This window comes from Triturus cristatus, chromosome 1_1 (assembly GCF_964204655.1).
Source record: "Triturus cristatus chromosome 1_1, aTriCri1.1, whole genome shotgun sequence".
Classification (NCBI taxonomy): Eukaryota; Metazoa; Chordata; class Amphibia; order Caudata; family Salamandridae; genus Triturus; species Triturus cristatus.
In genome coordinates this window covers 540447411-540461144 of record NC_140579.1, presented here as the reverse complement: position 1 = coordinate 540461144, position 13734 = coordinate 540447411, and the positions used below count along the sequence as shown (strand labels likewise).

Here is a 13734-nt window from a genome sequence, read left to right as displayed (position 1 = left end):
CGACCTCGATACAGAGCGCCTGGAAGAAGCTACAGTGTGAACTGACGGAGAACTCCTTCTTGACGTTGTGTCCTTCTTTGATGTTGACGGAGAACGCCGTCTCGACGTCGAACGCAGTCTGGAATACTTGACTTTGGGTCCCGACGACGAATCCTTCTTCGCCGTCGACAAAGATCTGGTCCTCAACGTTGAACGCCTTTTGGTCCGCGACAACGGAGGAGAGTGCTTCGGTATCGAATGCCTCGCACCTGGCGACGATGATGCCTGTCTCGACGTCGATCGCCGCCTGGTTGACGGCGACGGAGACACTTGCTTCGACGTCGACTGTCGTTCTACTGGCGACGATGAGGCCTGTTTCAATGTTGACCGCTGCCTGGTTGACGGCAATGGAGACGCCCGCTTCGACGCCAATCGCCGGTCTACTGGTGACGGCAGAGCATGTCCTGACGTTGAACGTTGTAGCGACGGCGATGACGGAGATTCAACTCTCGACGCTGTGCGAGCCCGCAGCAACGGTGATCTACTCCTCGACGCCGATCGTCGCCAGGTTGACGACGGCAGAGGGTGTGACGTACTTGCAGTCTTCGTCGACGACCGGTGTTCTCTCGACAGCGAACCCGCCGTTTTCGCTGCCGGAGAAGGTATTTTCAGCGCCAATCCCGACGCTGAGGGAGAGCAAACTGGAACTTTACTTCTAGATGACGATCTTGCTCTCTCCCTTCTCTTCTTCACCGGAGACCTGCCTCTAGAAGGAGCTTTAACCCTTCTCAGCCAGCCCATAAAGACAAATCCTTTCTCTGTCTCTCAGAATACGCCTGGACAGGGACTGACAATGTTTGCAAGTCTTAGGATCATGATCCTCAGGAAGGCAAAGGATACAGACAGAATGAGAGTCTGGTCTAGTCTTCTTTTTGACACGGAAGGGCAAGAGTCAAAGAGAGATGGCATTTCTGAGTGGAAAAATATGCCTAATTCTCTCAAAAAAGTAGAAAACTACTTTAAAAGCCAAAAGATGTCGAATGAAGTAGGTTTTGGCTAAAAGATATTTTCTGACAGAAATCAGAAAAAGCAAGAGCTGAAGTAACCAGGGTCCTGACAGAAGGAGCCGGAAAGAACAACTGACCTAACTGTCAACCCTGAGGCATGATGGGAAGCTAGGGGTCATGGCTGCCTTAAAGGCATGGTGCCAGTTTATTCCTATGTGTTTCTATATGGTTAGCTTTTCAGCTTTTCACAATGAGTGTTTTATGCAATGCAGCCTGTGAGCTGGCAATGCTGTCATTCCTCTTTGCAGGAATATGTTTTTTCTGCTGCACCTTAAAGCTCCTTTCAAATGCTCTTTGTTTTTCTTCACTGCTTCATGTTGAATGTATATATGTGTGCAAAGGAAATTCTTGTAGCATTGCTCAGCTCCTGTTTTCTAAATGGACGGCTGCATTTGTGATAAATATATATATATATATATATATATATATATATATATATATATATATATATATATATATATATATATATATATATATATATATATATATATATATATATATATTATCTACTGGCGTTCGCCAGTAGATAATTATAGTTAGGACCGAGTTTCCATAGGAAATCTGAAAATTCTATTTTGAATAACTTTGGCGCCGGTTGACGAATCCTCGCGAAATTTTCAAAACTAATGGGGCGCTCCGCTCAGCTCCTACCCTGAAAGTCTCGGGGTGATTCGTCAAGCGGGGGCTGAGAAAAAAGGGGGGTCCCAAAACGCGTTTTCCCCATGCATTTTTCCATAGGACCTTTAGTCGAAGGTACAGCCCGAACGGCTGAACAGAATTACTTGAAATTTGGCAAAGAGGTAGTCCTCAGGTCAGGCATGTGCCTTTTGCATATATGGTGTCAATCTGTTCAGTAGTTCCTGAGAAAATTGCATTTAAAAGTACATAAATATTTATAAGCGCGCACCGTGCAGGCACCGTGCGCGCACGTTGCGCGCACCCTAACGTGCGCGAGCGCAATTCTGATTGGTGGTTACATGTCAGTCAACATTCGAATCGGTCGAAATCAGGAAGTGTCGGCCGCCATTTTGTGTATTTGGTGTGTGACAGTGAAAAAGAAAGGTGGAGAATGTGAAAAGGGGGCAGGGTAGAGAGTTCCTGACCCCCTAGCCTTTGTCAGGGGGTCCCTGAAGGACCCCGAAGGGTGAAAAAATGTATTTATTTTTTTCAAAAGTTCGCAGGGTGCGCACACCGTGCGCGCACCGTGCGTGCACGGTGAAAAACCTTAATTTTTAAAAAAAAAAAACATTTTAGACGAGCCATTCCATATTACAGGATACAGTCAATCTATAACTATATACATAGGTAGTTTATTGTACAATAAATATATAAAAAATATAATAATACATACATAACTTAGCATTTAAAAAACCTTACAAATTCACTTAAAAAACCATAGGTTTCACACACGTTATAGTTAGGAATTAGCACTTAAAAAACCTTGCAAATTCATTTAAAAAACCATAGGTTTCACACATGTTATAGTTAGCTGGACATTTCACTCGTAAAAAACGAATGAAATTCCCCCGTTATAGTTACTTCAGATAACGATAACTTGCGCGACCGCCACTCTATCACAAGGATGATGTCATCAGTGATGCCATGAGTGATGCCACTGACCATGTCATGAGTGATGTAATATGTGACGTCATGAGCAGTGGATTGCGGGCACGCGAGTTATAGTTATCTGAACTAACTATAACGGGGGAATTTCATTGTTTTTTTCGAGTGAAATGTCCAGCTAACTATAACATTGTGCTCAATTAACCCTCTAACTGATGTCCTTCTTGATATCCCGAGATCAAGGTCCAACTAAATGGAACGCCTTCTGAGTTTGCTGCTATTGTCGATACTCTGGCTGGTGTTGTGCCACTCACAGCTGTACAACAATGTATCTGTATTCTGTTCCAAACCTTAGCACCATTGACTGCCGTGTTTAATATATGGGCTCTGTGGCATATTTATAAGCACACATCATAATCATTTACAGTTTCTATAACACCTTATTAAACTGTACTATAGATATATTAGAAAATGCTTCAGTGAAAGAGCGCCTCGTCTGCGCTCATGCAAATAATAATAATACATTAAGTACTTGTGCACATCAGCGTGTGTATTCTACATTTTATAACACATTTCTCTAATTTACACATAGATCTGTGCACAACATTTTGATGGGGGCATCCATACGAGCATCAGCTGTTAGCATGCTTTTCTATACGGATCGTGAGTGCCAGATTTGTGTTTGAGGTCCTCATGTCGTCACAAATGAATCAGGTTTTGGCACACTCGCCTGAGTTTTGCACTGCAAATTATGTATTAATCAGCACAAAACTACCATTCACAAGTTTTCACCAAACTCCTGGCTCACTACTACACAAGACAGAAGCCCTTTTGCGTCCTCTTGCAAATGATAGCACATACAAGGAAGGAGGCCCGCGAAGGACAGCATCCTTGCAGTGGCATTCACTGAATGTTGATGTTGTATTAAAAGCTTAGGGGCTGCTTTCAAAATGAAAAGTTGCCATTCAGTGAGTGACATTGGTGGGAGCCTGCACTGGCTCCCTGCAGCTCTTACTGCTCTGCTTCATGCCAAAAGATCACAATCACAAGGTGGATGCTGTCCCACTGCATAAGTTCCCACTTTGTGAATGCGATACCATTGCCTTTAGGGAGCCAGTATCAGATCCATGGTTTATAATTGTGACTGAAGTAGCAAACCATTGATGCATTCTAATGTAACTCATTCGATGGTGGACACTCCTTTCACAACCGCCTCCTTCTGATTCGCAATTAGTCACAAAGGGCATTTTATAAGTCAGAAATTAATTTCCAGCTCGAAATGTATACGTTGTATATTGTCTTTCTGTAGATACAAAGCCTGTCAGTTTGTTAATCATGGACTTGGCAACAGTGATAGGGCTTAGTATGTGCCGCCCATACAGTCTCAAGGAAATGTCCTCCTTTGCTGAGTGGTTTGGTTGTTCAGTGGGTGTTGTTTGGACCCCTCAGCTTCAGGCTCTAATGGCATCGACCTACCTGGGTGCAGATCCAACATACTGAGAATAGAAAAACAGGTTGCCGCAATATCATGACCAAAATATCGAGGACCAAAATATCAACAGGTAAGTATGTAGAAATATTCTGTACCTAATTACATATATATTTATTAATAATATATATTTCTTCAAAATATGTAGACGTGGAGTTAAGAATAGTAAATCTATACTTCCTTAGATGCACCCACCTCCTCGATATTTTAGTTTTAAAAGTTTGATTACAATATTGTGACCACTTGATATTCCGGACTACAAGCCCTACCTGCTCCCAGCAAGAAAGCAGTGCTCTTGGCATCACAGGACCAGCCTTACCTGTGTGATGAGATGGTCAGTAGCAGGGGTGTTAGAAGAGGATTCAGCTCCCTGTTTGTTGTGACTGGAATCCTGGCTTCCCAGCAACTCAAAGTCCCATTCGGATTCTTCAGTTCCATTCTCCAGGGGCAGCTGGTGGGCACTGCCAGTTCTGGAAAGCTAAAAGGAAATATAATGAAAGTTGATGAGAAGGATTTCTAGCCTTAGATGTAGGCTGATAGACATACATGATACGGTCTTAATGCACATACCTGGAAGGCACGGAATAGGCATGAGAGTCGCAGATACAGGAGTATGATGGAAGGAACAGGAAACAATATGGCAAATGGAAGTAGAGAGGTGTTGAAAGACCAGTATAGTGTAACAGACAAGTGGATATGTGTCCATGGGCAAACTAGTGATTGTGAATATAAAGAAGCAAGAGTAGGGAGTTCTGTGGTTGGGCTTATGATCAGTGGCAGCTGGCACAGGTAAGAGCGGTGCGGCGGTAGGGTGGGGCGGGTGTGGTGCGGGGTGGAGGGGGACTCGACAGACAATGAATTAGTTTAAATGAAATGTAAAAAAATTTTTTTTAACTAATCTGTCGTCTTTCGACTTTTACCCACCCCGACTCTCCTCTGCCATGCCTCACCCCTCTTACCTGTGCCAGCCGCCGCTGCTTATGATTCTCTATTGTGCAGCAGACTCAGGGCCTTCCCTCTAGAGTTTACAGCTATAGTCAGCCACTAAACCCCACTCGTTATGGGATTAATCCAAGTTGCTTCAATGTTAAAGGATGGTAGTGAGAGAGGAGTAGGCTATGAATACAGTGGAGGAAAGCACCTAAACAGAGCTGACTGGAAACCAAAACAAGCCCTGATAAAGATGTTTACATCAGGCCCACACTGCAGGAAGTAGCGGCTAGAATGGGGCCATGGGGGGCCTGGGTGGGCCCTGGCAGATCATTTTGCTTTGAAAGCAGCCTCCTAGATTGTAGCCACCTGGGGAAATAGATGAATCACCAGGCCTGTCCAAGGCCCAAGTGTTATGTCTGAGTTTAAGATAGGTGCAGACCATAAAACACAGTGCTAACACCATTGGGCTTCCATGAACAGAATATTATCGGTCTGTTTATTAAGTGCAGGCTATGGATTGCCCTTTAAAATGATCCACACACAGCTTCCAAATGTAATGTTTAATCACTATTGCGGTCTACTCACTCTGTGTGTCTGAAAATGAAAAACAAGAAGTGGCAAAGCCAATCAGTCTTGCATTGGCTGCCAACCTTTTGGCTTTTGCAATGCTTTTTTTTTTTTTTTTTTTTATTGAGCAGAGCAAGAGGTGAACAAAGAATAGCATTGCAAAGTACAATTAGCATGGATTTCATAGATAGTATGGCTTTAAATATGTAATAGTACAAAGAAAGCACTAATAGAAAGTGCAATGTAATGTGCCTAGTACAAAACCGCAAAAGTACATGAACACAAAAAACACTAAAGTGCGAGTGCTAAACATGAATGGAAGCAATAATATTGCAATAAAGAACATTCGTTAGCATATAAAGATCGATACGGAAACGTACATTCAGACAATTCACCGCTTCAATGTTATAAAATCTATAAAGTGCTAAGTGCGTTCTTAAGGAAAGCCAATCAAGACAGGAATTCACTTCCAATCGAAAGTGCAATATGCCATGTACAAATTGCAAAAAATACAGTACTCCAAACCATTAAAGTGCAAGTGCGAAACATAGCTAATTATGAAAGTATTGTAATCAAAGGAATTCAATATCATAAAAACCACAATAGAAAGCTGGTTTCAAACGATTCACCACTTCCAGTATATGAAACATAATTACAAAAAAAAAGTGCTAGTGCATTCTTAGCGGGCAGATCGGAAATGGAGAAGACTATTGAGTGTATCACTTCCAAAATTGCATTTACTATTAGGTCTTCTCCAATATTTCAAAAAACTTCCAATTTCGCTCATATTTTTTTACTGCTCCAACCCTCCTGGCATAGGCCTCCTCGAATTTTTTAACCCTTTTCATTTTATTAATCCATTTCAGATGAGAGGGGGCTTCATTAGATCTCCAATTTTGCAGGATTAATGAGCGTGCAACCGCACTAGCAATAAAAATGAAAACTCTTTCTGAATTAGACAGTTGTAAGCCTCCCTTGCAATAGCCAAATAGTACAGTCTCAACTGCAATCGGAATAGTATTTCCGGTTGCACGCTCGATGTCTAGAAAAACGGCTTCCCAGAACGACCTCAGACCGGGACATACAAAAAAAGTATGGTGCCAGCCACCTTCTCCTAATTTAGAGCACCGAAAGCACTTATCTTCAACGTCAGGAAACCTTTTACTTAAAGTAGAAGGTGTTAGATAGGCCAGCCACCTTGAGAGAAAGGCCATCCTCTTATAATTGGCAGCACGCAGTGCTCTGCCACCGAAGTGGCAGATCCACTCCCACTCCCTTTCAGATAAACTGCAGCCGGTCTCCCGATATATTTTTTCCAGATGGTTCTGGATCAGAGGAGGATATTTTTCTTTATGTAGCAACTTATACCAGTTGCCTATCCCTCGTAGTTTGGCTCCATAGAGGGCAGTTATCAAATGGTTGGGAGATTCGGTTATACCACCATTACTTCTCAACCAGGAGACCAACCGCAGATATTCAAAATAGGCCGGTTTCCGACGAGTCCCTATCCTGGCCAATATTTCCTGCCAGGTAATCGGTCTATTCTGTACTATGAAATGTCTCAATTCGGTTAGTCCAGCATTCTCCCATACATTAATATGACTAGCTTGTATCTGGAAACCGAGGCCGGCACATTCTCTTAAATTGAGATATTGAAAGCCCATCAGATTCTTGTCCCTAAAAATTGCCTGAAGTCTAAAAAGGGAGTCCTTTAAAGTTTTATATCGACTTTTCTTAGGAAGCTTAGCAGTTTTTAAAAACACTGGAGTGGATGAACCGATTTCTAGCAGCATTCTATCTATAAAAAAAGTATCTCTACAGGAGCAAGATCCCAACAGCCCAGATACTAAATCGAGAAGGGCAGCTTCATAGTATGATCTTAAATGTGGGAGCGCAAGTCCCCCCTGATCTATTGGTAGTTGTAAGGTGTTCAATTTTACTCTGGGGGCTTTCTTCTCCCAAAGAAATTGTCTAAAAAGCGCATCCATTTCCCTAAAAAATACCCGCTTGATTTTGATAGGGACATTGGAGAATAGAAAGATCATAAGAGGAAGTATCGACATTTTAATTAATGATACTCGCCCTATTGTTGATAATGGAAGCAATGACCATTGATCCAATAATTTGGTTATTTTTATCTTCATTCTTAAATAATTTAGATCAAATAATTGGAAGAACTGTGAGGAAACATAAATCCCGAGGTATCTTATGGGGTCAGTTCTGGATGCCTGTGATTTTAAAGAACAGGGAAATACGTCAATATCCGCGTTCAAGGCAAGAACTTCAGTTTTGTTTGCGTTGATTTTGTAGCCGCCTATTCTTTCAAACTGAGAGAATTCTCCCAAGACCTCCATGAAATTGATCCTATTAGGAGCCAAGTATAAAATAATATCATCGGCAAATAACTTAAGTTTGGGCATATCAAAAATTGGGGGATGGATAGCAGCATTGTTTCGGATTCTTAAAACCAGGGGTTCTATAAAAAAAAGTAAAGTGTAAAGGAGAAAGTGGACAGCCTTGTCTCGTTCCACGCTTAATTTGTATTGTTCCTGCGCAGGTAGCATTTATTACAAGCTTAGCTGTAGCGTTCTGATAGATATTATTTAGCATTCCTACAACATTTGGCGGAAAACCAAATTGATCCAAAGTAATAAATAAAGTTTTCCAATTTACAAGGTCGAAAGCTTTTTCTGCATCGACCATTACGATACTTGCAGGAATACGATTTATATTAATAAAGTCTAAAGCTTGTATTAAAAATTGGGTATTGGCAGCCATTGATCTACCCGCTATAAAACCCGTTTGATCTCTATGGATGACTTCCTGAGCAGCAGGTAGCAAACGCTCGGCCCATACCTTCATTAATAATTTATAATCGGAATTTAAAAGACTTATGGGCCGATACGAATTCATATCCTCGGGATTTTTATCTTTTTTAACAAATGAGATTATAATCGCTTCTTTAAATTCGCGCGGGACCTGGCCTCCTTCTCTTATAAAACTAAACAAGTTTCTCAGAGGAACAAGTAGTTCCTCTGAAAAAACTTTAAAAAACTCGATTGGAAAGCCGTCTTGCCCACAAGCTTTAGATCCCGCAGTTGATTTAATGGCTGCTAAAATTTCACCTACCTCAACTTGACTTTCTAAATTAAGAACCCGCTCCGAGGATAGTTGAGGGAGATCTAAAGTTGAAAAATACTCTTCAATCGAGATTTTCTGTATTTTGTATTCGGTGGAATATAACCGGACATAATGATCCAAGAAGAGCTGGGCAATTCTAGAGCTGTCGACTACTTCCAGACCAGTAGAGCGATCCGCAATTTTTATTATTGAGGCTGATTCCTGTTTCTTTCTTGTAGAATTTGCCAGGAGTCTGCCGATCAACTGGCTCTCCTCATAGACCCTCTGTTGGAATAATTGGGAGTTGCAGATTGTAGCCACCTGGGGAAATAGATGAATCACCAGGCCTGTCCAAGGCCCAAGTGTTATGTCTGAGTTTAAGATAGGTGCAGACCATAAAACACAGTGCTAACACCATTGGGCTTCCATGAACAGAATATTATCGGTCTGTTTATTAAGTGCAGGCTATGGATTGTCCTTTAAAATGATCCACACACAGCTTCCAAATGTAATGTTTAATCACTATTGCGGTCTACTCACTCTGTGTGTCTGAAAATGAAAACAAGAAGTGGCAAAGCCAATCTGTCTTGCATTGGCTGCCAACCTTTTGGCTTTTGCAATGCTTTGGTTTTGTTATGGTTTTTGAAAAACATTATTGTTGGTCAAGCTGGTAGACCTGCATCAAACAGTGGCTAAAAGAAAACAATATATTTCGGCCTCTAAGAGCACACATTGCATTGGGTGTGCGCTTTGTAGAAAGGGCCATTGGCAGAGCAGGCGGACCCCATGCTGTATGCTGTAGTGGGCAGAAGAAGAATGTGAATGACACAGTAACATGCAAGTAGCTAAGGAGGGTTGGCTGAAAGTCCCCAATGAGAAGTACTTATCATTTTAGTAAAATTAAGAGATCATGGTTAAAGGCAAACCTAAATATGAGCGAAAAATAACTCCTCTCTATTTAACCAGCACCAACAAGTATGATGCAATAAATATATTTTAATCGTGTGCCAAATACTAGTGTTCATCCTGTTTCTAAGTACTCCTCAACTCAAGTGAACTTAGGCATTGGCAGAATTGGTCCACAAAAAGTGATTTGCTCAAAATCTCACAGAATGATTACCTGGTTAAAAAGTAGGCAACTTAATAATTACTTAGTCACTCTTTCCTGTCTTTTGTCATTCAACTCCATTCCTTTCATCTACATACATATTCTCACTTATTCCTAACCTTTTTTGCTAGCCTACAAACCTCTCCTTCATATCCTTGCTTCTAACTTTTCTTCCCCTTCCTCCCTCCTTGTTCTCTTTTTTTGCATTTCTAACTCTATCACCTCCCTTTCCATCTTTCTTCATGGTTTACTTACCTTCTCACGTCTTGCCCGCCTCTCTCCTTTCCTCACCTTTCTCATATTCAGTTCCTGCCTTCTTTCCCTAAGACACTCTTCTGACAGGTACTAGTGCTCCAGAACAGGCCATAATGAGAGATCATTTTCCTTTAAACCTGTCTTTTGAGCTACTGAAATTAATCATTGTTAATACACCTAGTGAAGATATCTGCACGACTTCAATTCTGAATGGGCCCTCTCAGCTTTTCATACTTCCAAGGCTGACAAAATAATATTTAGCCAAATCAGTGAAAGACATTAACATCTAATTATCAGTGTGTTGAAACTAGGTGTTCTAAAGTTGTTGAGGATTTTTGTGCATTCATGTTTTTGTGCATTATTAACAACGTGCAGAATGTGGTTTTACATACAATTATACATGTAAATACTGATACAGTACTATTGTATTGAAAACAAATTTCTTATGATGTGTAAAAGTGTGCTTTTCTAGCCTAAATTTGGGCCTAGCAGCCATGGTTTTCAAAATAGATGCTCACGTCCTGTTATTTTCACTGTTCGTTATTTCAACAGCACACAGTCAAGCAGTCATGTTCGTTTATCCAACTTTCATTGTATTTGCTGATGTGCTTGATGAAACTCCCCAGCTTGGTCACAAAACTGCAACTTATTCCAAGGTCCTTCCACTAGCTCACTGTACCCAATTAATTCATACTAACTTTCTGTTGTTCATATATCTACTTTATTCAACCAACTCCAGATGGCATTCACATAGAGTAGACCAGATTCACTGTAATGATATTCATGTAGTGGGAGAGTGCTTAGGTGCTAAGGCAATAACACGCTTAATAAAACAGTGCTCTGATTTGATGCGAAGGTAACACATTTGATTACACCACAATGATTCTGTAGTTTTACTGATTTAATATGCAAAAATAATGTATAAAAAAACATTTTGGGGGTGAACCAGAAGACTATCCTGGAACACTTTCCTGTGCTGCTAGGGATGCCGTCCATTTCTCCCTTAATTTATTTTGCTGCCCACTTGGAACTTATAATATTTTTGATGTTGCCCTTCTCTATTTGCCAAGATCCTTCATGGTAGTTATTCTGTACTGCATCTTTTGAATTTTGTAATAAACCCCTTACAATTTTTCAGCTGATGTAGAACTCAGTTACTGAGTTGTCCCTTTCAGTTAATTGAATGTTTCCTGATATTTTGATGGTTTGGGAGGTGTTTTACTTTAGGGACATATTGCCTCATGAAATTGAGGCTTAACACTGTCTCACATTTATCGAATTCTGTTGAGGTAACTAACGTTTTGGGGTGTCAAAAGCTAAGGGTCCTGTGCGCCCACATCATCTATGCCCTAAAAGTATTTTAGAGCAAGTGAGCAATGACATGTTGAAACATATTTTCTCAAATATGCTAACTGCTGCATCGTTTGAGAAAAATTGAAGCACTTGGCTCCATAGGTGCAGGCTCAGAGGAGGCAGAGTCAGCCTTGATTTCTGGCTGGTTGGTGCATTTAGGCTTAATTTCATGGGTTGCATTTTTAAGTGTAATTTATATGTTCAGAAATTGTTTTACAGAGGGGTTTGTAAATTGGGAAATGTAAAAGTGTAAGCAGACAATAAAAGTGAGAAAGGACTTGGAGCAGGGCTGAAAGAAGGCACCTAAATGGAAAGATAATAAGTTCAAGAGGGTGAACTTTAGGGCACACAAGAGTGAAGCTACAGAGTCACCCACAACCAACCTGTTCTGATTAGGTATACTATTATACGAAAAAAAGGAAATCCATAGTTTCTCCAGTTTGACCCATCAAGTTCATGCTGCCGCATGGACATGTGGCTTTTGTGGTCTCCACGAGTGGGCCGTAGTGGGCACCGGGTGTTTTCCCGGTGGGTAGAAGGGGTGGAAGCTGGTTTTGTACCCATGGTGGCTAGTTTTGTTCCTGGGGGCCGGTTTTGCAGCAATGCTGCAATATCGGCCACCTGTAACAAAAAAAAGTGGGAGTGGTGCTTCTCATTAGCAACCTGCCACCCTCCAGGGCAGGTCGAGCAGCAATTGCGTAGGGCTGGTTGCTGTTCCTAGACTGGCCCTGGTGGTCTCCAACCAGCCTGTCGCTCCGAGTAATTCCAACATAGAGACATTGGGAATCCAGGGAACATCCAACCTGTCCCTCCCCCAGGAATGCTACAAAAAGAATACTTGGAATCTGGGTGAGTCTGTTTCCCACTTGGAATCCTGAGAACAGTCAGTCTGTTCCTCCCAGGCATACTTCCAAAGGGATAGTGAGAATCCGGGGAACAACCAGTCAGTTTCTCTGATGCATGCTACCAAAGGAATAGTAAGATTCTGGGGAATAACCAACCTGTTTCTCCCAGCCATGTTTCCAAAAGGATAGTTGGATACCGGGGAACATCCAGCCTATTTCTCTTAGGCCTACTACAATAGAGGTACTGGAAATTTGAGAAACAACTGTCTTGTTTCTCGCATGTAAGCTGTCAGAGGATGCATGAGTTCACCCACCCTTTTGCTGCTGGACATGCTACTATGTAGATACAAGAACTGCAAAACACTGCTCAAGTATTTCCTTCCTACGTATGCTACTATACCAAGAGAAGGAACTCGGAGCTCCTGCAAATCTGTTCCAACTAGACATGCTCCTGTTATAATACAAGAAGATCAGAGCATTCTTCCAGTCTGCCAGGACCTCTAATATGCAATTACAAGAAACACTAAGCGCCTTCTAGCCTCTAGTTTTTGACGTGCATTCACATGTAAACAGGAAGTACAGTACTCTCTTCAATCCTATTGCTGCTGAAGGTACTACCATACATATAAAAGACATACACCATACTGCTAGACTGCTCCGTCTAATCATTAAAAAATAGTCATACTGCAAATGCAGAGATCCTTTCAGGCTGTTTCTTTTCACAGTTTTCTTCCATACGCACAACAAAAACTTATACTTATTGTAGGAAGGTGGATATCTGACTATGGTTACCCCCCACTTTTTGCCTAGTGTCTAGCTGGTTTTTCGACTTAGTTGGCCTGAGATCCTGCCATTCAGGGTCTCAGGCTTTCTGCTCTCTCTTTAAAATGGACTCCCTGTACCCTAGGTACATACCCAATTGGTAAGGATCACCTTATTGGACCCTGTACAGTGTACCCTAGGTCCCCAGGGCATAGGTGTACCCTAGGCCTACCAGGGGCTGCAGCATGTACTATGCCACCCCTGGCCTGGCCTTACAATCAGACACAACTGGCTGATCACTCAGCTGGGGCAGGGTCGTGTGATCACCCCTTGCTTAGATATAGTATACCTATATCTACACTCACAATAGACACATGTGTACCTATCAGCCACTCCTATGGCAGGCCTTAACAATCCTGGAGGCAGAGTGCTTGGTAACATGTGAGTTGGTGCTCTAGCATGAGCTGAGCCTGTCTGCAGCTTTCGGAACCATGTCCTTATAGCTGTTCTATGATATCGCCTACCATATACTCTTAAGTACCTTATAATCTTACACGGTTATGGTAACTATGGTTTTGCTATATCGAAACATGTCGTGTAAGGTGTCTACAAGGTGTCCCATGCATAGTCCAGTTCAAACCGGTGCTGGGGCACTCCAGCCCCAGTCCTGGCGCAAAACTGGACAAAGGGAAG

The 13734-nt window shown here is 41.9% G+C and overlaps 1 protein-coding gene across 1 annotated transcript in view; it reads right to left on the bottom strand.

The window, feature by feature from the left end:
- The window catches only part of CACNA1S (calcium voltage-gated channel subunit alpha1 S), a 753083-nt gene that overhangs the window by 16423 nt on the left and 722926 nt on the right, over window positions 1–13734 (bottom strand). The window contains exon 43 of the mRNA XM_085643164.1: window positions 4418–4576. Within this exon, the coding sequence (XP_085499290.1) occupies window positions 4418–4576 (159 nt within the window). The remainder of the gene's footprint in view (window positions 1–4417; window positions 4577–13734) is intronic.